Genomic DNA, 27,058 nt, shown 5'->3' with positions numbered 1-27,058 from the left:
CATGTCCCCAGGGCCATTCTTTGATTGTCTGTAATAATCTCATAAGGCATATGAAAAGTAGATAGTTTTAGAGTATTGAGGGTTGCTAGACTTGCTGATCATCTATAATAATAAAAGTGTAACATGCTAATTAGACCAGACAGCTGAACGACCTTCAGGATGTCATTCCAGATGTCCTTCCGGATAAAGCCGTGGTGATAGGGGCCAAGGCAGAGGCAGTTAGGGGCAATCAGGCAGGCAGGCAGGCAAGCGGTTAGGAGCCAGTGGTCCCACATTGCAAGAGGGATGTCCGACTGCCGGTTTAGGCCTGATCGGGCCTAAACCGGCAGTCGGACATCCCCTGAGGGGTCCTGGTTTGCGAGAGGGTACAGGCCGGGCTGAGGGACACCCTCCCCCCCGCCATGCACGAATTTCGTGCACCAGGCCTCTGTCTATATATATAAAAAAGTAATATGCAAAGTGTCCCCTCGGGAGTTCGACCGGGAGACCGAGAGTTCAATTGCTCGCTATGATGTGCACTGACCACCAGGGGGCGGTGGGGAATGAAGGAAGGCCCTGGCCGGCAGCCAGAAGGAAGGCCCGGATCTGCCCTGATCGCCGGCCAGGCCTAGGGACCCTACCTGTGCACAAATTTCGTGCACTGGGCCTCTAGTTGTATTATAAGGTCCAGGGTTGTGCTTTCCAGTATGGTAGCCCCTAGGCATAAGTGGCTATTGACATTTACATTAATTAAAATAAAATCAATAAAAATTTAATTCCTCAGTTACACTAGCTACATTTCAAGTGCTCAGTAGGCACATGTCTCTAGTGGGTCTGATGATTGGACAGAGGGGTTGTACAATGTTTCCATCATCACAGACTTTCTGTTTGGACAGTGCCCGTCTAGAGCAGGTTCCCAGACCTGGGCACTGTTGACCTTGGAAGCCAGATAATTCTTTGTTGTGAGGGCTAAGTTTTGCATTATAGGATGTTTATCAGAATCTGGTCTCCAACCACTAGATGCTAGTAGCACTCCCTCCACCAGGTGTGGAGGCCAAAAATATCTCCAGACCTTGCTAAGTATCTGGAGAAACACTGTTCTGAAGGGTAACGACTGCCTTCTGGACATTCTATAGGGCTTAACATGTGATCACTAAGGGATAACACTGTGCCCTGGAGACTGGTTCTCCACCCTCACTGCCAGGCAGATCACCTGGCCAGCTTGGTAAACATTAGACAGGCCCGAACCTACCCCTGCCCTGAGATTCCTGTTCTCAATAAGTCTGGGTGGGGCCCTGGCATGTCTGCTTATCTTTTTATTTATTTTTTCTTAATAAAACTCCCCATGTAAATTTTGATGAGCTGCTGTGGGAACGAGCCAAGGTCCTGCAGTGATAGGTGTGATGGAGGGAGACGTGTTACTCACCCTCTGGAAGCTTCTTGGGGAAGACAAACCTAACACCAGGAAGCACCTAAGGAAAAGATGCTTAGTTACCGTACATAGTATGAGCATGAAATCCTCCTGAGCGAGAAAGATCTGCATGGGTTGGAGATAGCTTCGTGGAGGCCACCTGGGAGGGACTTGAGCTAGTGTTTGAAGATGGTGTGTGTGTGTGTGTGTGTGTATGCGCGCGCGCACGGGCTTGGTGCCCACAGGTTGATAAAGAGTTCATCTGGCCCTAGCTGACTTGACTCAGTGGATAGAGCGTCAGCCTGCGGACTGAAGGGCCCCAGGTTTGATTCCGGTCAGGGGCACATGCCTGGGTTGCAGGCTTGATCCCCATTTGGGGGCGTGCAGGAGGCAGTTGATCAATGGTTCTCTCTCATCATTGATGTTTCTGTCCCTCCTTCTCCCTTTCTCTCTGAAATCAATAAAGAAATATATATTTTAAAAAAACAAGAGTTCATCTGGACCTGCCACAGACACAGACAAGAATTAGTGTCAAGTGGACGTTGGGAGTCCTGGCTTTATTAGTACATGGGAAAAAGTGAGACCAAAAAATGGATTGGGTCCCTGGCTAGTGTTGCTCAGTGATTAGAATGTCGGCCTGTGCACCAAAGGATTAAGAGTTCGAATTCTGGTCAAGAGTACATGCCAGGATTGCAGGTTCCATCCCCGGCACTGGTTGGGGCATATGCGGGAGGCAACCAATCCATGTGTCTCATATCCGTGTTTCTCTCTCTCCTCCTTCCTCTCTTCCTGCCTCCCCTCCCCTTTCCCTGTCTCTCTCTCTCTCCCTCTCTCTTTAAAACAATTAATGGAAAAAAATATTCTTGGTGAGGATTAACAACAATAACAAAATGAATTGGGGATTTGAGAGATGGGGAGGGACAGAGGGAAGACCCCAAAGACCTTGGAAGCTGAGCAGTGAGTTCAAGCTTTTATGCTGTAGACCACAGAGCCCAAAGTGGCCATTTGCAGATCAGTCTGGCCCATTGATGCTGTTTGTTAGCCTTTAGTGGTTTTCATTCAACATTTTATCATGAAGGTTTTGAAGCACACAGCAGGTTGAAAAAGTTTTCCAGTAAACACCTGTATATCCACCACCCAAGCTCTACCAGTAACCTTTGTCATACTTTACATATCCATCCATCAGTCTGTCTTATGTTTTGATGCATTTCAGAGTGAATTGCAAACATCTATACTATATACTTCCCTTTAAATACTTAAGCATGCTAATAGGAACAAGAATTCAGTGTTTGTTCACAGTTTATTCTTTTGATAGTAAAAGTTATATCTTTAATATCAACATTCAAAGTTATGAGGCTATAAAAACCTGGAATTCCGATTTCCTTTGAGCATTGGCAGATCTGGCTACACCAGGCCTACATTCTTTCACGCCAGCAAAAAGCCGAGTAGTGGTTGCTTAGAGCAAGCATTCTCCAGTTCACCCCAGTCCCCACTGCTGCCCCCACCACCACCTCCGACTGAGGGATAAGTGCCACTTTCTTTATTCCTACACCTGGCCCACTTCACTCATTTTATTAACAGCTTGGCCCCTGCACCGAGGAAACAGTCCTTAAATTGAAGGGGATTCTTGGAATAGAAAACTATGGAAGGAAGATCAGTGATATGGCTGATATTTTGGAGGGGGAAGGAGGCCCTCCATGGATGCTGAATAAATATCAAGTTATTACTAAGTAATTAACGGCTTCAGAGCTGAGCCCTTGTACCTGCAGACCACCAATATAAGCACACAACAGATCTGTGAGACTCAGTGTATAGAGCAGGGGAAGAAATAGAAATACCTTGGAATAAAGTGTCACCAGCCCATATTTGTCACCTAAGAGGAATGTAGTCAACTGAATCAGACTTCTTGACAACTGGCTCATTCATCACAAGTTGAATAAAAAAGCCTGTAAAGGATCAAACAGAGCATCTATTGATGCCTCCATCAGCTGACAGCTCATTATAATTAGCCCCAAATGAAAGCGCAACATTTCAGCAATAGTTTTTCATGTCCACGAGTTCAAAGGACTTCTTTTGAATCTCTGTGCTGGTGGAGAAGCTCATTAACTGCATCCTCTGAATTTGAATTTAGGTTAATAACCTAGGATCCTGCACTCTCTTATTTTATCTAGAGGTGCACCCACCGAAAGGGTGTGAGGCCATCAGAGCCACGCCTGAGAATTTGCTGTGCACAGGGTCTGGTCTGCCCCTGCTTGCCTCAGTGGAGACACTTTCTCTGCTCACGGCCAGGAAACGGAGTATCAGAGGGGACCCAGCAGGCTGAGCATGTGAAAGGCCCTCCCTGTCCTCCCCCTGTAAATAATCTGCTTGTTCTGTGGGCGTTCCTCTTCACAGAGGCTCTCCACGCCTCCTGGCCTAGGCACCATTACGTCATTCTAGCAACAGCTTTGTTTACTGGGCTGGGTGTAAAGAAAAGAAAGGAGTTGCCTATTTTTAGTGTTTGGTTTTTTTTTCTTTAACTTTCTAAGCCTTGGGCCTTTCATGTGGGAAGTGAGTGTTTTCTTTCGTGTGTGGATGAAGGAAAGGTAGCAAGAGTGTTTGGTAAAGAGGAAGGGAGGGTGGGAGAGAAAAGAAGGAAAGAAAGAGGGAGAGAGATTAATACCTGTACCACCTGAATTGAGATGGTGAGGGCAGTTTGGCATAGTTCAGTGGTTCTCAACCTTGGCTGCCCATTAGAATTACCTGGGACTCTTTTTAAAATCCTGATTTCTGGGCCTCATCCTCCGGAAATTCTGTTTCTTTGTTATGGGGTGGGGCCCAGAAATCAGGATTTTAAAAAGATTCCCAGGTGATTCTAATGGGCAGCCAAGGTTGAGAACCACTGACAGTTGTTTTAAGAGCACGGACCCAGGTGGCCAAGGTTGGATCTTGGCTCCATCATTTGTTACCAGTTGACTTTGGGCTAATTCTGTAACTGAGCCTCAGTCTCCACATCTCGGAAATGGCATTACATGAGGCAATGTAATTGGTCTACTGAGCCAGAGGCTGCCACAGAGTAAATGATAAATGTTAGCTTCTACAGTTGGGCAACAATAGATCATTGAGAAGTCATCTGGGCTATTCCTTGCCTTGGAAAGCACTAAGCTTCCTCCCATATTTCATAACAGGTTTTTTCTCCTCTCTTTGTTCCTTTCCTCCCTCCCTTCCTTCCTTCCCTGCTTTCCTTCCTTCCTTCTTTCCCTCTCCCACAGGTCCAGAAGTTTCTTCTCACTCCCCCATGCTGCAGGGGAAGTGTCCTGGATCACAAAGTCAGAATATTTGTCAAACTGAGTACATGATGTCCTGCTCTCATTGTGTGGCACATGCTACCAAAGTCATTGTGATCCCTGATGTTCTCTTTGTGATCTAGGAATCACGTGACATGGATTCATATTGTCCTTGCAGAATAGGTGTGGGAGGTTTATGTGGCTTTCTATGTCTGTGGACACTTTGAGCAAAATGATTGCTTCTTTCTTTTTTTCAAAATATTTTTATTGATTTCAGAGAGGAAGGAAGAGGGGGGAGAGAGAGAAACATCAATGATGAGAGAGAATCATTGATTGGCTGCCTCCGACACATTCCCCTACTAGGGATCGAGCCCACAACATGGGCATGTGTCCTTGACCGCAATAGAACCCAGTTCACAGGCTGACGCTCTGTCCACTGAGCCAAGCCAATTAGGGCTGATTACTTCTTGATACCCAGAGGCTGTAAGGATCAGGTTTGGGAGAGGGCAAGGTACCAGATGCTCAGGGCCTGGGAAGCAGGAAGCACTCGGGACAGGACAGCCCCCTGTTCTAGCTCTCTTCTGTCACTTGCTTAGCAATCCACATCTGGGGAAAGGGCCTATGGACTGCAGTGAGGCTTGTCCCTGGCTGTGGCGGGAGGGTGGGAGAGGAAGGCTGACGCTTCTTCAGTGAGTGTGGTGGGAGGATAGTCCCATGAAGATCCTGTAGTAATGGAGAGAGAAACCCCCTAAAGAAATCAGGGTCCTGGCAGGTTGTGGAGAGTGGGAGGAATGGATGCTCAGTGACTGAAAACATGTATCTGCCCTGCTGGTGTGGCTCAGTGGTTGAGCATCAACCTGTGAACCAGGAGGTCACTGTTTGATCTCCTATCAGGGCATATGCCTTCCCAGGTTGTGAGCTCGATCCCTGGTGTGGGACATGCAGGAGTTGACTAGTCAGTGATTCTCTCTCATCATTGATGTTTCTATCCCTGTCCCTTCCCCTCTCTGAAATCAATAAAAACATTTAAAACACACATATATATGTATGTACTACCAGTACAAGAGGAGCGCATGCATTCCAGGATTAGCCTTCAGTATTTTAAGGAGGTGACAGGGAAGGGGGAGATAAACAGAGCTTATTAGAAGTCTTAAATCATTCATTCAGTGTTGATTTTGTTATTCAGGAAAAGTTTGAGACGCAGCATTCTGAAGGCTACCGGCAGATCTCCGCCTTAGAGGATGACCTAGCCCAGACAAAGGCAATTAAAGATCAGCTGCAGAAATATATCCGAGAGCTGGAACAAGCAAATGATGACCTGGAGAGAGCGAAACGGTACGTCAGGAAGAAAACAGGTCTTGGAGTCTTTTGTCTCTGCTTTTTGCCACCAGCACCTGGGGCCCAGGCACTGCGTTGAGTATAGAGAGTTCAGCAGTGAGTGAAACCAAGCCAGCGTCCTTACGATCTTACAGTCTCCTAGGCAGATAAGCACAACTTAATTCCAGTAGTAAGTCCAGGGTGCCATGGGGCAAGTGACAGGATATCTTAATTTGGCCGTCGGTGAGATAATGTCTGGCAAGGCTTCCCAGAGGAAGTGCCATGGAGGTGAAGAATGAGGGGTGGATAGGCATCTTCCAGGGGAAGAGTGGGAGATGGGAATGTTTCAGGCAGAAGGACAAGCTTGTAAATAAATGAGGCCCTACAGCAGTGGTTCTCAACCTGTGAGTCGCGACCCCTTTGTTGGTCGAATGACCCTTTCACAGGGGTCGCCTAAGACCATCCTGCATATCAGATATTTACATTATGATTTATAACAGTAGCAACATTACAGTTATGAAGTAGCAATGAAAATAATTTTATGGTTGGGGGTCACAACATGAGGAACTGTTTTAAAGGGCCAGAAGGTTGAGAACCACTGCCCTATAGTAAGAAGGAAAGATGTTCAAAGAACAGTATTTCTTAAACCGATAGTCTATTGTTAACAGAATACTAACAGTAGTAACTAACATTAATTGAATAACTACACTGAGCCAGGTGCTATTTTTTTAAGAAAGCACTTTTTAAAAAAAATTTTAGGTAAAAATTACAGACGATGACATGCACAGATCTTAAGTGCACAGTTCCAGCAGTTTGGACAAATGCATATGTTCACGTAGCCCACCTGCTGTGAAGACACGGAGCCCTTGCATTGTCCCCACAGTTTCTTGCATTATGTTTTGGTGGTTTCTTTAGGGCTCAGGATATACATGCTTAACTTTTCAGTCTACTTAGTTGATATTGTACCACTTCAGGTAAAATGTAACAACCTCACACCTTATAATTTCATTTACCTTCCTCAAACTTTATGCTGCAATTGTATTAGCTATTGCTACATTTACAGATGCTAAGGATTCCACAACACACTATTGGAATTTTTGCTTTAAAAAACCTAGTGTATTTTAAAGACATTAAAGAGGGTAAAAAGATAGCCTTTTATATTTATCTCCATACTTACCATTTCTGGTTTATTCCTTCCTGGGTATCTGGGTTTCCCATAGTATCATTTCCCTTCAGCTTGGAGAACTTCTCTTAGGATTCTTGTAGTGCATGTCTGCTGATGATGAATTCTCCTAATTTGGGTTTATCTGAAAATATCTTTCATTTGCCTTTTTTAAAAAAAATTTAAATTCTTTTAAATGGACTTTTTTTTTTTAAGCAGTATTAGGTTTATGGCAATATTGAGAGAAAAGTACAGAGAGTTTCCGTACATCCCCTGTTCATACATGTACAACCTTCCCAACTATGGATATCCCCCACCAGAATGGTACACTTGTTACAATCAGTGAACCTACATTGACACATTATCAACCAAAGTCCATACTTTACCTTAGGGTTCCCTCTTGGTGTTGTATATTCTCTGGGTTTGGACAAATGTATTATGACATATGGCCATCATTGTGGTATTGTACTGAGTAGGTTCACTGCCCTAAAAATCCACTGTGCTCTGTTTATTCATCCCTCTCTCCTCCTAACCCCTCTTAACCACTGATCTTTTTACTGTCTCCATAGTTTTGACTTTTCCAGAATGTGATATAGTTGAAATTAAAGAGGATGTAGCCTTTTTGTATTTGCTTCTTTCATTTAGTAACATGCCTCATAGGTTCTTCCATGCCTTTTCATAGCTAATTTCTCTTTAGCACTAATAATATTCCATTGTCTAGATGTGCATCACAGTGTTTTTATCCACTCACAGATTTTCTAATTATAAACACGTAAATTAAGCAGAGGAGTGAGGTTCTAAGTAACTCTAGAGGAAGTGTACATCTTTAGCTCAAGTACACATCATTCATGTTACTCTTCATGGCTAGTCCTGCATGGCTTTGCTCCAGGTCTCTTTGCCCATTATATGTGCTCATGAATATATATATATATATATATATATATATATACACACACACACACACACACACACTTGCTTTTGTTGGAGGATTCATCCAACAAAAAATTCCAGCCCTACCTGGTTTGGCTCAGTGGATAGAGTGTCGGGTTGGACTGAAGCGTCCCCCATTCAGTTCCGGTCAAGGGCACCCCAGTAGGAGGCGTGAAGGAGGCAGTCGATCAGTGATTCTCTCATCATTGATGTTTCTATCTCTCTCTCCCTCTCCCTTTCTCTCTGAAATCAACAAAAATATATTAAAAAAAAGTTCCATCTGATAGCAGTTCCACAGGACATTTTGTGAAAGAACATAATTATACTTCAAGGTACCAGCCCTAAAATGTTACGCCATGGCTGTACAAACCCTAATTTTTCCTCAGTTATCTGCTAATTAAACACACGAAAAGAAAATGCCTTGAACTATATGCAAAGACAAAGCATTCCTATACTAATTAATCAATCATTCTTGGTTTATTGACCACTAAAGGAAACTTCAATCTGGCATATATCAGATTACTCTAATGACTGACGGTGAACAGATTAGATGATTCAAGCCTTAAAATAGATTTTAATGATTAATGCTCTTCCACATTTTCTTTCATTTTGGATCAACAATGACATGTTCATTCAGAAAATAAATCTATAAACACCAGCATAAATATAGCAAAGCAGAAGTACATTTCTTAGTGTTAATTTTATTTCAGATGTTTTAGCCTTTTAGGACACACTTATTTTTTAAAAATTTAAAATTTTCAATTACAGTCAACAATATTATATTAGTTTTGGGTGTACAGCATGGCGATTAGACATTTAGCTAATGAAGTGATCCCCCTGATAAGTCTAGTACCCATCTATCTGACACCATTACATGGTTCTTAAATATTGACTATATTCCTTATGCTGTGCTCTATATCCCTGTGACTGTTTTATAACTGGTAATTTGTATTTCTTAATCCCTTCTTTTTCACTCAACTCTCTGAATACCCCTCCCATGTGGCAACCACTGGCTCTCTTTATCTTCTTTATCCATTCATATATTTAAAAAGATATATTTTTATTGATTTCAAAGAGGGAGGGAGAGGGAGAGAGAGAGAGAGAGAAACATCAATGATGAGAGAGTATCATAGATTGACTGCCTCCTACACAACCCCTACTGGGGATCGAGTTGCAGTCCGGGCATGTGCCCTGACCAAGAATCGAACTGTGAGCTCCTGGTTCATAAGTTGATGCTCAACCACCGAGCCACACTGGCCAGGCTATCCTTTCATCTTTTGATGGACACTTAGGTTGCTTTCATATCTTGGCTATTGTAAGTAATGCCGCAGTGAACATAGGAGTGCATGTATCTTTTTGAAGTAGTGTTTTGGCTTTCTTTCTATAAATACCCACAAGTGAAATTACTGGGTTCTATGGTGGTTTTATTTTTAATTTTTTGAGGCACCGCCATATTGGTTTCCATTGTGGTTGCAACATTTTACAATCCCACCAACAGTGCAGGAGGGTTCCCTTTTCTCCACAGGCTTGCCAACACTTGTTGATTTAGTGATGATAGCCATCTGACAGGTGGCAGGTGATATTTCATTGTGGTTTTAATTTGCATTTCCCTGATGATTAGTGATGTTGAGCTTCCTTTCATGTGTCTATTAGCCATCTCTGTGTCCTCTTTGGAGAATGTCTATTCAGGTCCTCTGCCCAGTTTTTAATCAGATTGGTAGTCCCTTATCTAATATATTATTGGCCAATATCTTCTCCCTTCAGTAGGTTGTCATATTGTTTTGATTATGGTTTCCTTCGCTGTGAAAAAACTTTTTATTTTGGTGTTGTCATATTTGTTTATTTTTTCTTTTGCTTCTCTGAAGAGACAGATCCAAAAAAATATTGCTAAGACTTATGTCAAAGAGTTTGCTGTTTATATTTTCTTCTAGGAGTTTTATGGTTTTAGGTCTTAAATTTAAGTCTTTAATCCATTTTGAGTTTATCCTTGTATATGATGTAAGAAAGTGATCAAATTTCATTCTTATGCATGTATCTGTCCAGTTTTCTCAACACCATTTATTGAAGAGATTGTCTTTACTCCATTGTATTTTCTTGCCTCCTTTGTCATAAATTAATTGACCATATGGGTGTGGATTTAGTTCTATTCCATTAATCTGTGTGTCTACTTTTATGACAGTGCCATTGTGTTTTGATTACTATAGCCTTATAGTATAGTTTGAAATCAGATAGTGTGACTCCAGCTTTGTTCTTCTTTCTCAAGATTGCTTTGGCTATTCTTTGTCTTTTGTGGTTCCAACAAACTTTAGAATTATTCTAGTTCTGTGGAAAATGCAGTTGTAGTTTTGATAGGGACTATGTTGAATATGTAGATTGGTTTGGGTAGTATGGATAGTTTAACAATATTCTTCTAATCCATGAGCAAGAGATATCTTTTCATTTATTTATGTCTCATTCTATTTCTTTAATCAGTGTCTTAGAGTTTTCAGTATATAGGTTTTTCACCTCCTTAGTTAAATTTATTCTAAGGTATATTATTCTTTCTGATTAATTTGTAAATGGGATTGTAGTAATTTCTTATAATTTTTTGTATTTCTATTAGTGTAACTTTCTTTCTTTTTCTTTTCCTTTTCCTTTTCCTTTTCCTTTTCCCTTTCCCTTTCCTTTCCTTTCCTTTCCTTAATCCTCACTTGAGGTTATTTTTCCCATTGATTTTGTTTTTTTTATTTTTTAAATATTTTTATTCATTTACACTTGGATTGCGGGAAACGAGTTAAGTCGGCTCGCGTGAATTGCGCGTACTCCGCGGGAGCTGTCTTAACTCGGTTCATATAGATTTGCGGTGGAGTGCAGGAAACGTGTAAACTCGGGCCGATTGTAACTGCGTATTACCAAATATTTGTTTGTTTGCCGTTCACAAAGATACCTACCTGCGTATGCGAACCGCCATCTTATATTTTGGCGGGAAATTCACCCGACACCGTAGTGTTTATAATATCTCCTCAAATACATATACCATTGTTCTAGGATCTTGGTTTGTTTTCTATCATGCTAACAAATAATACCATAGTAAATTTCTTAGTAGATATTTCTCTTTTTTAAAAATATATTTTTATTGCCCTAGCTAGTTTGGTTCAGTGGATAGAGTGTTGGCCTGTGGACTGAAGGGTCCCGGGTTTGATTCTGGCCAAGGGCACATGCCTGGGTTGCGGGCTCAATCCCCAGTAGGGAACGTGCAGGAGGCAACCGATCAATGATTCTCTCTCATTATTGATATTTCTATCTCTCTCTCCCTCTCCCTCGCCCTCTCCTTTCCTCTCTGAAATCAATAAATATATATTTTTAAAATAAAAATAAATTTAAAAATATTTTTTATTGATTTCAGAGAGGGAGAGAGAGAGAGAAACATTGATTGGTTGTCTCTGCCTGACTGGGAATTGAACCAGCAACTCGGGTATGTACCCTGACCAGGAATTGAACTCACAATCTTTGAGTGTATAGGATGATGCTTTAACCAACTAAGCCACCTAGCCTGGTCTTCCATTGATTTTTTACAGAGAATGGAAGGGAGTGGGAGAGACAGAGAGAGAGAAACATGGATGTGAGAGAGACACATCAATGGTTGCTTCCTGCACTTACCCGGACCAAGCCAGGTACGGAGCCTGCAACTGAGGTATGTGCCCTTGACCAGAATCGAACCTGTGACCCTTCAGTCTGCAGGATGATGCTCTAATTACTGAACAAACCAGCTAGGACAGTTCTTTCATTTTTAATTTAGTTTATTTGAGAACTCTCTCTTTTTTAAAAAAATATATTTTATTGATTTTTTTATAGAGAGGAAAGGAGAGGAATAGAGAGTTAGAAACATCAATCAGCTGCCTCCTGCACACCCCTCACTAGGGATGTGCCCGCAACCAAGGTACATGCCCTTGACTGGAATCGCACCTGGGATCCTTCAGTCTGCAGGCCAATGCTCTATCCACTGAGCCAAACCGGATAGGGCGAGAACTCTGTCTTTATTTCTTGGTTAGTCTAGCTAAAGGTTTGTCAATTTTATCTCTTCAAAGGACCAGCTGTCAGTTTCATTGATTTCCTATTGCCTTTTTAGTGACTCTTGCATTTATTTTGGATCTGATCTACATTATTTCCTTTCTTCTAACTTCGGGCTTCAATTGTTCTTTTTCTAGTGCCTTTAGGTGTAAAGTTTGTTTGAACTTTTTCTTATTTCGTAAGGCTATCTTTTTTCCACTGAATTGAACTCAGCTCTGTTTAATGTTAACTTCTCATATATCCTGGGATCTAATTCGGCATTCTCTATTTTGGTCCATTGTATAATTTATGAATTACTATAGCAACACCATAATGACTTTATTACTGTGGCTTTAGAGTATGTTTTGATTTCTGCCAAGCCACTGGCATACCATTTATCCCACCCATATATCCTTGATCAAAGCAAGTCACATGGCCAAGCCATGTCAAGGGGTGGGAGGGTACAGTCCACCCACAGTGAGGCCATAGCAAGGGTGTAGAGTAGGCGCAGGGATGGTGAAGCATTGGGACCAGTAATGCAGTCTAACACAAAGAGATTATACATTCATGTGGTTCTAAAATAACATACAAAGGAGTAGAGTTTTTAATGCAAACTCAACCAAATAGAAATAGAAATTTGTATTATTTCCCTCTTTTTTCACAAAAGCATATGGTACACACTGTTGTACATCTTGGTTTTTCACATAACATAGACCTGGAGATCTTTCGTATTTGGACACTGCATTCTTTGTTCTTTTTTGTTCCCCCAGGTACATAATACTCTGTTGTATGGTTGGCATTGTATGTATAATACATAATAATTTATTCAGTCCCCTGGGATAGGTATCTGCTTCATTTTCATTCTTCTGCAGAGATAAGCATTGCTGTACTGAGTGGTAGCATTGCTTGCACATATCTGTAGAATAAGTTCCCAGAAGTGAATTTGCTGGGTCAAATACGTGCATATGTGTTTTTTAAAAAAATTATCTTTATTGTTGAAAGTAGTACAGATGTCCCTGTTTCCCCCATGGACCCCCTCCACCTGGCTCCTGATCTGCCCCCTGCATATGTGATTTTGATAATTATTGCCCAGTTCTCTGTATAGTTATACCAACAGCATGTAAGTCCCCATTTTCCAAATAGCTTCGCTAACAGAAGGTTTTCAAACTTTGGATTTCTGCCAGTATGATAGGTTTCTGAAGTGAGTGACCTTGAGCTCCTCTTCTTATATTTAAGAATTGTTTTATTTCTTTTTCTGTGAACTCTGTTTATCTTTGCCTGTTTTTAAATTGGGTTGTTGGTTGTTGTTGTTTTCATCAATTTCTAGGAGATCTTTCTATATTTGTGATACGAATTGAAAATATTTGGAGTTTGTCATTTGTCTTCCAGGTTTATCTATTGTATGTTACTGTAAAAAAAAAGTTATTTGATTTCTATGTAATCAAATTTATTAGTCATAGTTAGAAGGGCCTTTTGCATTCCAGGGTTATAGAGCAATTAACCTCAGTTTTCTTCTAGTAGTATTTTTGTTTTTCTTTCCATTAAAAAAATAGTTTTATTCATTTCAGAGAGAGGAAGGGAGATGGGGGGAGAGAGAGAGAGAGAGAGAGAGAGACAGACAGACATATACATCAGTGATGAGAGAGAATTATCGATCAGCTGCCTTCTGCATGCCCCATACTGGGGATCGGGCCTGCAACTCCGGCATGTGCCCTGACCAGGTCAATGCTCAACCACTGGGCTACACCAGCCAGGCTATTTTTCTTTTTTAATTACATACACTATTATATTAGTTTCAGATGTACTTCTGTGACTAGAGATCATGTAAGTTACTAAATAATTTCATGCCCATCTGACGCCATACATAGTTATTAGAATATTGACTATATATTCCCAGTGCTGTAGTTTGCATGTCTTTGACTATTCTTTAAATATCAGTTAATCCTTTCACCTTTTTTACCCATTCCCCAACCCCCCTCCCATCTGGTAATTGTCAAAATGCTCACTATATTTATGATAACTGGTATCTTTGAGTTCTGCTTGTTCATTTTGTTTCTTAGATTCAATTGTATATATTGCCATTTTATTTTTTATATATTTTCTTCTCTTCTTAAAGAAGACCCTTTAACATTTCGTGTGTGTGTGTGTGTGTGTGTGTGTGTGAGAGAGAGAGAGAGAGAGAGAGAGAAAGAGAGAGAGAGAAATATTGATGTGAAAGAGACACATTGATTGGTTGCTTCCTGCACCCCCAACTGGGGCCGGGGATCAAACCTGCAACTCAGGTACATGCCCTTGACCAAGAATCGAATCCGAGACCCTTTGGTGTGTGGGCTGTTACTCTAACCACTGTGCACACTGGCCAGGGCCTTGGGAAGCTTTATATGTTCTTTGATTCTCTGTGATAACTTTGCTGGGTAGAGTAATCTTGATTGTAGGTCCTTGCTTTTCATCACTTTTACTATTTCTTGCCAGTCCCTTCTGGCCTACAAAGTTTCTGTTGAGAAAAGAGCTGACAGTTTTATGGAAAGTCCCTTGTAGGTAACTAACTGTTATTTTCTTGCTGCTTTCAAGATTTTTTGTCTTTAACCTTTTGCATTTTAATTATGATGTATCTTGGTGTGGGCCTCTTTGGGTTCATCTTGTTTGGGACTCTCTGCATTTCCTGGACTTGCATGTCTGTTTCCTTTATCAGGTTAGGGAAGTTTTCGGTCATTATTTTTTCAAGTAGGTTTTCCATTTCTTGCTCTCTTTCTTCTCTTGACACCCCCATAATGTGAATGTTGGTACGCTTGAAGTTGTCCCAGAGGCTCCTTTACACTATCCTCATTTTTTGTTTGTTTCTTTCTGCTTTCCTAATTGGGTGTTTTTTGCTTCCTTATATTCCATGTTGCTGATTTGATTCTTGGATTTATCTGCTCTATGTTGATTCCCTGTAAATTATTCTTCATTTCAGCTTGTGTATCCTTGATTTCTGACTGGTTCTTTTTTATGGTTTCCATGTCCTTTGTGATGCTGTTGAAGTTCTCACTGAGTTCATTGAGCATTCTTATAACCAGTGTTTTGAACTCTTCATATAGGAGATTTTTTCCATTTTGTTTAGTTCTTTTTCTGGAGTTTTGTTCTGTTCTTTCATTTGGGACGTGTTTCTTTGTCTCCTCATTTTGGCAGCCTCCCTGTGTTTGTTTCTATGTATTAGGTAGAGCTGCTATATCTCTTAGGCTTGGTAGAGTGGCCTAATCTAGTAGGGTCCAGTGGTGCAGCCTCCCTGTTCACCTGAGCTGGGCTCTCCAGGTGTGTCCCCTCCAGACCCCACCTTGTGGGCCGTGTGCACCCTCCTGTTATAGTTGAGCCTTGATTGCTATTGGTACATCAGTGGGAGGGATTTATCCCCAGGCCAGTCAGCTGCAAGGACTAGCTGCAGCCACCATTAAGGAAAAGCTGTTCAGGGGCCCATCCCATGGAACAGGACTTACTTCAGTGGGTCTCTGGTGCCCATTGAGTCTGCTTCTTGAGTGTGTCTATTGTGGAGGTGGTTGGGTGGTGCTTTGTTGTGGTCTGAAGTTGTCCATTGGGTGCAAAGGCTCAGGCCTGACGTGCAGGCCAAAGTCAGCCACTGCCTGAGCCCTGCCTGGGGCCTCCTGGTATGAGCTACAAAGCAATCTGCAGATGGCTGCTACTTGTGGTGGGCTTGGAGATGCCCAGGAGAGGCCAAGCTGTGAAACAAGGCTGGCTGCCACTAGTGCCAGGCCTGGGATCACTTAACAAAAGGTCAGGGGCACACCGAGACCAGATAGTGCTTGTTCGAAAGATTTTAGCAAAGTCTGACGCATGAGCCAAAACAGGCAATTTGTATGGAAAAGCCACTGGAACAGATTGGGCAGATCTGAAAGTTGGGTTGGGCGAGATCTGAGGGAATCACCAGGCCAGGGCAAACAGTGATAGCCAGATTGATGGAGGCTCAGATATGGCACCACCTGCTTGCTCTGTGTGGGAGGGCTCAGCAAAGGAACTGTGGCCTCTGCCACAGCACTTGTCTGAGGGAAAGCTACCTCTTCAGCCCTCACCCAGAGAATTCAGTTTCTCCCCATATGTCCCTGGTGCCCTTTGAGCTGCTTGCCCAAGGTTAGAACTCAGAGCGGGTGAGTCCTAGTAAGTCTGTGCAGGGGCCCTTAAAAGAGGAATGCCTGGGACTCTAGCAGCCCTCCATCTCGCTCAGCCATAATCCTCGCTGGCTTTTACAGCTAGAAGTTCTCAGGACTTCTCTTCTTGGTACTGGAACCCTGGGCTGGCGGGGGTGGGGGTGGTGGGGGTGGTGTGAGGCCAGGACCTCTCTCTTCTCAGGGGCAACCTCCACAGCCAAGATATCCCTCCCAATTTTTATCCACCACACCTGGGTGTGGGACCACCTGGTTCCATGTCTCCACCCCTCCTACCTGTGTTGATGTGGCTTCTTCTATATTTTTACTTGTAGGTCTTCTGTTTAGCTAGATTTCAGGTGGTTCTGAATGATGGTTATTCTGTAGTTCAGTTGTAATTTTGATCTTTTTTTTTTTTTTCTTTTACTAAAATTGCATTGGTTCTCATTTTGGCCAAGTTGAATGTTAAATCAGATGAGGTAGAAGCCCAAATCACCATTATACAATGAATAAAGTTCTGGAACACAAAACTTTTGTTTTTAAAACCTTAAGAACATTACACTTTTATTATAAAATTTCATTAGTTATATTTGGAACATTTGACAGTCTGCTGCAGAACAGTAATCCTTTGGCACCATCAGCTGTTTGCTTGTTATGGTCCCTACACTGTACCTCTGTAAGCTAAATGCTCACATTAAACTGAGGAGGGGGATAACCTTGTGCAAGTATAACCCTGAAAGACTTAGGACCGAATTGGAAGTGACTAAAAATTAAATACATTCCTTAAAGGTTATTTTACTTAGTATACCAAAAAGATCTACAAAGATTAAAATTGATTTAATCTAATTTTACTCTTTTATGGGTTGTTATTACATAGACTTTTAAACTTTTTATTTTTTGTGCTAAAAAACCACAAAATCAAATTTACTGTCTTAGCTGTTTTTTAAAAAGATAGAGTCCAGTAGTGTTAACTGTATTACCATTATTGTGCAACAGATCTCCAGAACTTTTTCATCTTGCAGCGTTGGAACTCTAAACCTACCAACATTAATTCCCCCTTTTACCCTCCCGCCCTTCGTAATTACCTTTCTACTTTCAGTTTCTATGATTTTTGACCACCTTAGATATTCCATATGAATGGAACCATACAGTAAATGTCCTTTTGTGACTGCGTTGGTCCCTTAGCATAATGTCCTTGAGGTTCATCTATATCAGTGATGGCGAACCTTTTGAGCTCGGCATGTCAGCATTTTGAAAAACCCTAACTTAACCCTGGTGCCGTGTCACATATAGAAATTTTTTGATATTTGCAACCATAGTAAAACAAAAGATTTATATTTTTGATATTTATTTTATATATTTAAATGCCATTTAACAAAGAAAAATCAACCGGAAAAAATGAGTTCGCGTGTCAGAGGTTCGCCATCACTGATCTATATTGTGGCATGTGACAGGATTTCCTCCCTTTTTAAGGCTGCATAATATTCCATTGCATATATTTATCACATTTTCTTTATGTATTTGTCTTAATTTGCTTCCACCTCCTGGCTATTATGAATAATGCTAATATGAACATGAATATTTCTTTTGAGAGCCTGCTTTCAATTCTTTTGGATGTATACCCAGAAGTATGATGGCTGGATCATTCTATTTTTTATTTTTTAAGGAACTTCCATACTATTTTCCATAATGACTGCTCTTACATTCTAATGAACAGTGAACAAAAAATCCCAATTTTTCGGCATCCTCACCAACACTTTATTTTCTGTTTTTTTTGGGAGTGGCCATTCTGATGGGCATGAGGTAATATGTAAACGTTAAAAATATTTATTGGCCCCAAAGGGACTTGTTCTCAGTTACCTAACAGATGTATCTCTTAATATTCATATTTACTAAAACTGTATTTTCCTATTTAACTGTTTTCAAATTCTCAGTTAACTGTACACCAGATTAACTGTTTTCACAGTCCTTATGCATTGCAGCATTTTACTCCTATAAATATGCTTTTATGCATCATTTGACAGAATTTCAATGTCTAAGGCACATAAGCTATTTTCACTCAGGTTGCAACTGGGATGCTTACCTTTAGTTGAAAATAAATACTCACATAGTAATAATAAATCTACGTGCTGTGCTAATAAACCAATGATCATTGACCCACACAGGTTCAAGCATGCTAGAATTATCTCTGAAGTTGGTTTTCACTTCTCTGGCATTCCAGAAGCCAGTGGTAGATTTTAACCAAATACTGAGTTTAAATTTCTGATTCAGGTGGAATTTGTATTGGGGATACAGTATGAGGTATATAGATCCAACATTAATTTTTTCCAGGTGGCTATCCATAGGCCTCAAACCTAGAATTGAACTACCCATATTTCATCAATGATTATGATGCCATCTTTATCATAAATTCTCGTGTGTTTTTTTATCTTTGTTGTTGTTTGACATGTCAGCTTGAGGGTCATTTTAACTGATTCCAATGTTATACTCCTAAATATTGTCCCTTTGTTGTTTTCCTTCAGGCCCATTTGGCAACTTTATCTTATTTACCTTGAGGGTAGGTACTAATATGACTCAATCTGGACATAGTAGGTTATGCTGAATAAATCAGTGTCATTCCCACTTTGCTGTTGAAGGCCCAGAAACATTGGGTTATCTAAGGACACTTAGTTAGTCTTACGTGGGAGAGACAGGTGTTAACTCCTGGGTTCCACTCCTAACAGATGTTTCTCATCACCATGAGATACAATGAACAGGATGTTAAAGGTCTTCTGGAGACAAACATGGGGTCAGTAATAAAAATTGCTGACATTTATTAAGCACTTATGGTATGTGTGAAACATCTGTTGCACGCTTCCTGTATTACTCTGCTTGTCCCCGCTCCAAACCCCTGTGGAGGCACTGTCCCCGCTTTGCATACGAGGAAACTGTGCCAGTGCCTCAGAAAAGGTAACTTTCTTCACCCAGCACTTCTCAGTGCCTGTCCCACAGCGTTCCATTGGAATGTCTACACTGTCCACAGGAAGTGGTGGTTAACAGAGCAGCTGGGCCGGGCATTTTGAACTTTTAAATGTTTTATGGTACCTGAGAAATTAAAGATAGTTTCTTTTATCTGTTTAAATGCATGTGATTACATGGTGTATGCATTTTAGTCGGATATTCTGAGTACTGTTTGCGGTGATCGTCTTCAAGAGAAGATGGACCCGTTGGCATTTGATTGGTCCTCCTAAGGCCTTGGCTCACTGCTAAGTTTTGTGTGGATGTTATCTCATTTAATCCTCAGTACAATTTTGTGCACCTCATGAGCTAAGACAATTCCCATTCTGTAGGTGAAGGGCCGGGTCCCAGAAGATGAAGGCGTTGGCTTGCTCAAGTCTGTGGTATCTAGGAAATGCCAGGGCTGGGACTTACGCCCTCATGTGCCTGACCCTGCTCGTCTCCCAGGGTGTAGGCACCAGATAAATGTCGCTGATTGCGCTCTTGGACAACTTTGCTTTTTTCTTGCCCAGGGCCACGATCATGTCTCTGGAAGACTTTGAGCAGCGCTTGAATCAAGCCATTGAGAGAAATGCCTTCTTGGAGAGTGAGCTTGATGAGAAGGAGAATCTCCTAGAATCTGTTCAGCGACTGAAGGATGAAGCCAGAGGTCAGGAGGCCCGGGCTTTGTTTCCCCTGCCCTCACCAGCACTGTCCCCTCCCCCTACCTGAGAGCACTGCCTGGTGTCACCCATGCTGGAAATCTGCACCCTGCTTGGCACACAGGCTGTCTGGGACCACACTTAAAGTTCCAGTTAATTGTTTATAACATTTATAGTTTATAAAGTGTGGCCAGTAGAAGAGGGATTAAAAAGAAAAGCTCAGCCCTGGCTGGTTTGGCTCAGTGGATAGAGCATTAGACTGTGGACTGGAAGGTCCTGGGTTCGAATCCAGTCAAGGGCACATGCCCAGGTTGTTGGTGGGCATGCAGGAGGCAGCCGACCAATGATACTCTCTCATCATTGATGTTTCTATATCTCTCTCCTCTCCCTTCCTCTCTGAAATCAATAAAAATATATTCAAAAAAGAAAAGCCAAGTTTAAGAGTAGTTGTTCCTAAATGTAAGGAAGTGGTTAAATAAATTATGTAGACTTATTTTGTGCAGTGTTAACCCATGTTTAAACTAACGGTATAGTATAAATGCAATTATAGGACAATTGTTAGGACAGACCACTGAAGGGAGGAAGATAAGTCATAGACAGTAGATGTATGTTTCTATTTATGCTGACTAAAAATCATTCATATTAGATGCTTAATAGATATACACATACATACTAGGTGAGGCAAAAGTAGGTGTACCGTTCTGAGTATGCGAAACATAGTTTATTCTCGTATTACTATTATTGTGTTATTTTCCGTATGAACAACGGTAAACCTATCTTTGCCCCACCCTGTATAAATTGTTTGTTTGAAAATGCAGAGAAAAGGGATTGGAAAGATCTCCATGTTATGAGAGTTGATGAGTGAGGGAGGGGCATTTGGGGATGGGTTGGGGAAGCATATTTTTTCACTTAGAATTCTACATTGGCATTCTTTTGAAACAATAAATAAAAGCATTAGTGTATCACTGCCATAGTTAATTTTTTTTACACCTTTTGGTTTTTACTCAAAAGAAAAATCTTGTAGTTTTACAAGCCGGCTAGGCAATATCCTGTGGGTTTCATGTCATTCAGGGTTTCTAGCTTGAGTTTTTCACCCTGTTTCTTTTTCTTGATCAGTGTCTACTGCTAACCCCTCCCCCTCCCCCTTCCACATCTCCATTCTCATCACCCAGTGCTAAGGTTTAATCTGAATTCTTTCCCTCGTGCAGATTTGCGGCAGGAATTGGCTGTGCAGCAAAAGCAGGAGAAACCCAGGACTCCCATGCCCAGCTCGGTGGCAGCTGAAAGGACAGACATAGCCGTGCAGGCCACTGGCTCAGTGCCGTCTACTCCTGTGGCACATCGGGGACCCAGCTCTAGCTTCACCACACCGGGGACGTTCAGACGTGGTAAGAAGAATGGAGTCGGGAGGACTTTCTTTGCTTCACAAAGCTTTCCTGAGTGAGAGAGAAATTGGACTGGGCTAGACAGCAGGGAACAAACTGGGATGCTCACAGGGCACAGCATTGAGGCACGTGAGAAAAGCCTCTTGGGTGTGAGGCAATAGAGAGCAGTGGAGTCTGTGGTGAGCTGGAAAACGGAAGCCTCACTTGGAGGGAGCTCTGCTCCTGCCACAGGAGATTTAGGCCCAGCATTAGTAGGCATTTCCCTTCTTCACCAGAAGCCAGAATCCTGTTGTTGACTATGAACTCTTCCAGATGTAAAATTTTGGTAACCAAACAAAAAGTGTTTTGTGGGTCCAGCAATATATCCAATTAGAAATGGAGCCACTGTGACCTGTGCTGTGTTGTAGAAATGAGGAATTTGAGTTTTCGCCCCAGTCTCTCTGCTGATTAACTGTGAGATTCTAAAGGGGTACTTAATAGCCAATAATAATAATATAAAATTATTGAGTGCTCAGTATGTGCCAGTCACCCTGCTTAAAGTGCTTTGCATATATGTATATGCATATGCATACATATACATGTATATATGTATACATATAGGTATATGTGCGTGTGTGTGTATACACATACATACAGACAGACAGACAGACACATGTAACCTCACTGAATTCTCACCACAGGCCCAAAGTGCAAATAATGAAAGTGCTACCCTTGTTTGATGGCTGAGGAGACGGAGGCCTGAGTTGAGGGGCTTGCCACCCAGCTGGTGAATGGCAGAGTTGGGATTCAAGCCTAGGCAGGCTGGCTTCTGAGCTTCCACTGCTATATACCGCTTTATCCCTTAGCTCGTCCCTGGGGGTGAAGAGACTGGTGAGATTTCAGACTCCCAGTCTAGAACAGTGTTTTCCACACTTTGGCAGGCACATGTGTTGGCTGGGCATCTTGTTAAATGCACCTCGGATTCAGTAGGTCTGGCTGGGGCCTGAGATGCGTTTCTAGCAAGTGCCCAAGGGATTCTGTGCTGCTGGTGCCTGGTCTGCTTTGAGGAGGGCAGCTCTGCAGAGTAGGACCCTTACAAGTGTGGTTGGCTCAGAGGCTCTTGGTGTTAAATTGCTATGTGGAAATCCTAGGACTTCAGTGCTGTGTTGATTTAGTTGTAGAAGAGTAACATGTAAAGATAAATATTTAATACAGGTTGGTCATCAAATAGGCTCTCACTGTGTGAGACAGTTAACTAACTATTGAATGAAAAAACAAGGAAGCATCCAGAATCCAAGGCAAGAGTAGCCTCCCCCGCCTGCCCCTGGGGTTTTGCATTTAGTGATGTCAGTGCACAGACTTAAGACTGTGGGTTGGTGTTACCTGTACTTCCTTTTGCACACCCAGGTCTAGATGACTCCACAGGTGGGACCCCCCTCACTCCTGCGGCCCGGATATCAGCCCTCAACATCGTGGGAGACCTGCTGCGGAAAGTAGGGGTAAGACCGACTGGCGCCTCCCTGGGTTTGCTGTGGCTTCTTGCCTGTCCTTCAGGAAGTTGGCTAGGGATGACCTTACCACTTCCTTTCCCCTTTAACAGAGAGTTCATGAGTTCTAGGTGTAGCTCGGGGTCTGTCACAACCTTTAGAATCATGGACGCTTCTGTGGGCCCTGACTCTAAGTCATCTCTTTGATCCCTGGATAGATGTTTATTTCCCTGTACCGTTTTTTCCTTGGAATTTGGGAAGTTCAAATGGTGTGTATGATTCTTTTTCTTAATTTGAAAAAACAGAAACATTTGAAAATTGCCTTCCCTTTGTTTCTCAGGGAGTTAAGAGAAAATCTTGAAAGGCTAGGGCAGGGAACTTAATAGGTTTTATAATAATGACAGGGAAGGATTCTTTTGTGCTTAAGAAATAATATATGTATTCGTTGTAGTTTTCACTTTATTTTTTAAAATGATGCTCAGCAGGCCACATAATTTAACTCCTGTCAGTCTGTCATCAACCAGGATTTATGTATTCAGAGCTGCAACTCCTTTCTTATGTTTTTACTTTGGGCTTTGGATCATCTGATTTTCTGTTATATGAACAGTTCTCTGAATATTTTGCACAGTTAGTGTGTAGAGAAGCTTGGGGGGGGGGGGGGTGGGCGGGTCTCAGTGCCCTTTTGGTTTTTGTGGGGTCTGTTTACAGCAAAGCAAAGTCCTTCTTCAAACCTTCATATTTCCCATAGGCAGGGTTGGATAATCGGTAGTTAGTGATTTCCAGGAAGCAGCTAAATATCTTAGGCCTGCAGGTCTAAGTTGGCTGTGCATTGGATTCCTTTGGGCCCCACTTGGGAATTCCAGTGCACAACACATTGCTTTAGACTCCAGTGAGAGATACAAGTTCTTGTCTTTAACTTGAGAGATGAAAGCCTATTTCTCTCCAGGCACTAGAGTCCAAACTCGCATCCTGCCGGAACTTCGTGTATGAGCAGTCCCCAAACCGGACAGGTGGCCCCACCTCAGGGCGGGCCATCAAGAACAGAGATGGTGGTGACAGGCGGCCAAGCAGCACCAGCGTGCCTCTGGGTGATAAAGGGTCAGTATTTTTTGCTGTCACTCGAGGTGGGATCCTCTAGCTCTGACCAAAAGCCATTTAAAAAAAAAATACATATATATAATTAGAGGCCCGATGCACGAAATTTGTGCAAGAGTAGACCTTCCGGCTGCCGTTCCGGCTTCTCCGTCTGGCATCTGGGACCCGGGCTTCCCTCGCAGCCCTGGCTTTGGAAGGACATCCAGTCTAATTAGTATATTACACTTTTTTTATTATATTATGCTTTTATTATAGATATATATAATGCATACGCACACACACACACATATATGTATATATTTATTTATTTCAGAGAGTAAGAGAGATAGAAACATCAATGATGAGAGAATCATCGATCGGCTACCCCCTGCACAACCCCTATTGGGGATTGAGCCCACAGCCCCGGGCATGGGCCCTGACTGGAATTGAACCATTACTTCCTGGTTCATTGATTGATGCTCAACCACTGGGCCACACAAGTTGGGCCCGAAAGCTATTTTTTAAAAGTTGCAGGTTTATGTCAATGAACTCTACCCTGTCCCTAGAGACAGAGTTAGGAGGTGTCTTCTGTTTGGGCAAATGGCCAAGGAGAGGCTTGTGTTTTATCAGATTCTGCAGTCCCAGCTCCTGGTCACGCTGTGAGGATGTCCTGTATAAATCACTTGTCTGGGACTTGAACTTCTAATACTGCTCTGATTCCTCCAGAAGAGGATTTAAATAAAAAATTAAAAAACAAAACAAACTTTAGAACCTTCTGGAAACTGGCAATAAATTCTAGCCAGACTAGAATCCTGAAGCCAGTCACTGGATTGGAAAACAAATCTGACCTTCAATGGCTTCATGTACTTTCCTGCCTGAAGAAAATCAGTAAGCTTCCAGCATCAGTAACTTTCTAAGATGTGCCACCATCTTACTGGACCCCAAGCCACAATTCGGTGGGTCCCCGGCAGACAGGTGACAGGAAACGAAGAATTGTTTTCCATGGGAACGCACTTAACTTCCAGACCTTTAAAGAGGGTCTTCTGCACCTGGGCTTCTGGTGTGGCTTTGGAAATGTGAGCGCTAGACAGCCAGTGTCCTTTTCTTCATTTCACAGGAGAGAAAATTGAGACGCAGTGACCCTGCTCCTGACTCTTGATATTCATTCTTGTAACTGTGGGCCCCGATGCTAGTCAGTCGTAACAGCTGTAATGTCTGCTTAATTTGGTTTGCTCTGTCTGAAGGTCGGGAAAACGCCTGGAGTTTGGGAAGCCGCCTTCAAATCTGTCCTCACCGTCGCTGCCGTCAGCCCAGGGTGTAGTCAAGCTGTTGCTTTAGGAACTCCACAGAAGCAAAGCCACTGGTGTCTGTGCGGGAGTTGTTACCTTTCGTCCCCTCTTCACACTAGGTGTTTTTTTTTTGTTTGTTTGTTTTTTAAGGTAGTTTGAGAAATATGGGCAAGCAGTCACACTAGCCAATGACTGAGGCCATTGTCCGTGGCCCTGGTGGTTGACCCTGTGGAATGCGGTCTCAGTCCCAGCCTCCATGTTGGTGTGTTGCAGATGGACAGGGACAAACTGGACCTGCTGGAAAGGGCTCTGAGTGTGAGTGCTGAGGCTTCCCCATCATTGTGAGCTGACCCAAGTCCTGATTGGTCCTGAGTGTTTTTAACGTCCGGAGGGAGATGCCTTACAAGGGGATCTGAGCCCACCTCGGGCTCCCCAGTCCCATTCACCTGGAGCTGTCTTCGAGAACAAAGTCTCTCAACCCTGCATGGACAGCAAGGATCGGCACACTGAGATCACCTCTAAGAGCAGAGAGTAGACTAGGCACGTGCTGACTAAAACTGTGTAGTGTACCTCCCACACTTTTTAAGGTGGCTCATTGACTGCTTTTAGAGGTGTGCCTGAGTTTCAGAGTATATTTTGCGTGGACCAGGTCAGTGGAAAACCTTTCCTGTTTACATGTGTCCTGACCGTTACTTGTCCTGTGCCCCACCCCTGGCATGGGGGTGACCTCTGCTTCAGGACCCGCAAAGTCATGCGGGTGGAGCGGCCGTGGAAATAGAGCCTTTAAGAATAGAATTTCATTGATGGCCATAATGAAATAATCAGGGTAACCTTCAAATAAGGTTAAGCCACCAGGATTGTTGTTGACGACGCTTCTTGTCAAAGAAGAAACGCACACAGGATTTTCAACGTGGACGGGGCACGTGCTTATCTCTGCTTGCTGGGAATGCCTGTCTCACGCTCTCCATCACATGTAAAAAGAAGACATGAATTCAGGAGCATGTGTGTAGTTCAACAACCTTTTGTAACTAAGTTATTTTTCCAAAAGAACAGCAAAACTATCCTTGCTTTGAAAATAGAACTTTCCAAGTGCTACTGAAATTCAACAGGGAATTAAACTTCAGTGCCTGGTTCATTATCCTAGAAACATTCTAACCTGTAATGGGAAAAGATGTACTTTTATTTTTTTAAAAGAACAATAAAATCAAGAGAAACTAATTTTCAACTAGTGTGCGGTGGTCAGTAAATGCTGCTTCGTGTGTGCTTCTGTGTTTGCTCATATGGTGGTGAAAAGCTTGCTTCCTAACCAAGTAACTAAATATGAAAAAAACCACTTTTTAAACATTTTCCTCCGAATCAACTTCTTCAAACTGCACTCAGGATACGTTTGTGTAGTTTTCAGGGTCTATTCACATTTGGTCACTCCCGTTTCCGTATTTGCTCTCTTCTCAAATCTGTCTGAGTCCCCGGTGTTGGTGCATGGACTCCTTTGTGTGGAAGGAACCTTTGCAAGGAATCTCTGTCTGGAGCCTCTGGCTGAGGAAGGAAAGGCCCGTGGCCTGGCCTTCCATGGTCCTCACGCTAAGAATGGTTTTGATGTTTTTAAAGGGTTGTTTTAGAAAAAAAATGAATCTGTGACAGAGACCATATGTAAACTAAAATATTTACCCTCTGGCCTTTACAGAGTTTGTCAACCCCTGCTGTGCGAAGTCTTGTGTTTTAACTTTAAAAATTCAAGGAAAGTTTGTGTTCTTCACATCACAGACGTACTGGTTTTGATGGATAAAGATGTTCTTCCTGATCATGTTCCTCTCTGAGCTCGAGCTGCCCACCTCCTGGCTGGAGAAACCCCTTGCACAGACTCACTTTGCAGCTGCTCTTTTGCCAGGTGGGAACTTGGGCAATTTATTTCACCTCCCTAGGCCTCAGTTTTTCCATTTAAGAAGTAACCTTCACGTCTTAGGGTCGTGCACCCC

At 42.5% G+C, this 27,058-nt stretch overlaps 1 protein-coding gene across 3 annotated transcripts in view; it reads left to right on the top strand.

Annotated features, from left to right (window-relative positions):
* Positions 1 to 26,300, top strand: part of NDE1 (nudE neurodevelopment protein 1) — a 36,028-nt gene extending 9,728 nt beyond the window's left edge. The window contains exons 4-9 of one of the 3 annotated variants that reach the window (XM_070412926.1): positions 5,843 to 5,991; positions 19,740 to 19,876; positions 21,077 to 21,256; positions 22,640 to 22,731; positions 23,666 to 23,817; positions 25,356 to 26,300. In XM_070412926.1, coding sequence (XP_070269027.1) covers positions 5,843 to 5,991; positions 19,740 to 19,876; positions 21,077 to 21,256; positions 22,640 to 22,731; positions 23,666 to 23,817; positions 25,356 to 25,395 — 750 coding nt within the window. In that variant the 3' untranslated portion in view covers positions 25,396 to 26,300. The other 2 variants (XM_070412925.1, XM_070412927.1) reach the window with 2 other exon arrangements.
* The last annotated feature ends 758 nt before the right edge of the window (positions 26,301 to 27,058 follow it).

The sequence above is a fragment of the Myotis yumanensis genome, unplaced genomic scaffold, assembly GCF_028538775.1.
Source record: "Myotis yumanensis isolate MYYU_CA2020_CCGP unplaced genomic scaffold, mMyoYum1.0.hap1 SCAF_4, whole genome shotgun sequence".
Taxonomy (NCBI): Eukaryota; Metazoa; Chordata; class Mammalia; order Chiroptera; family Vespertilionidae; genus Myotis; species Myotis yumanensis.
This window is presented reverse-complemented; position numbering and strand designations above follow the sequence as displayed.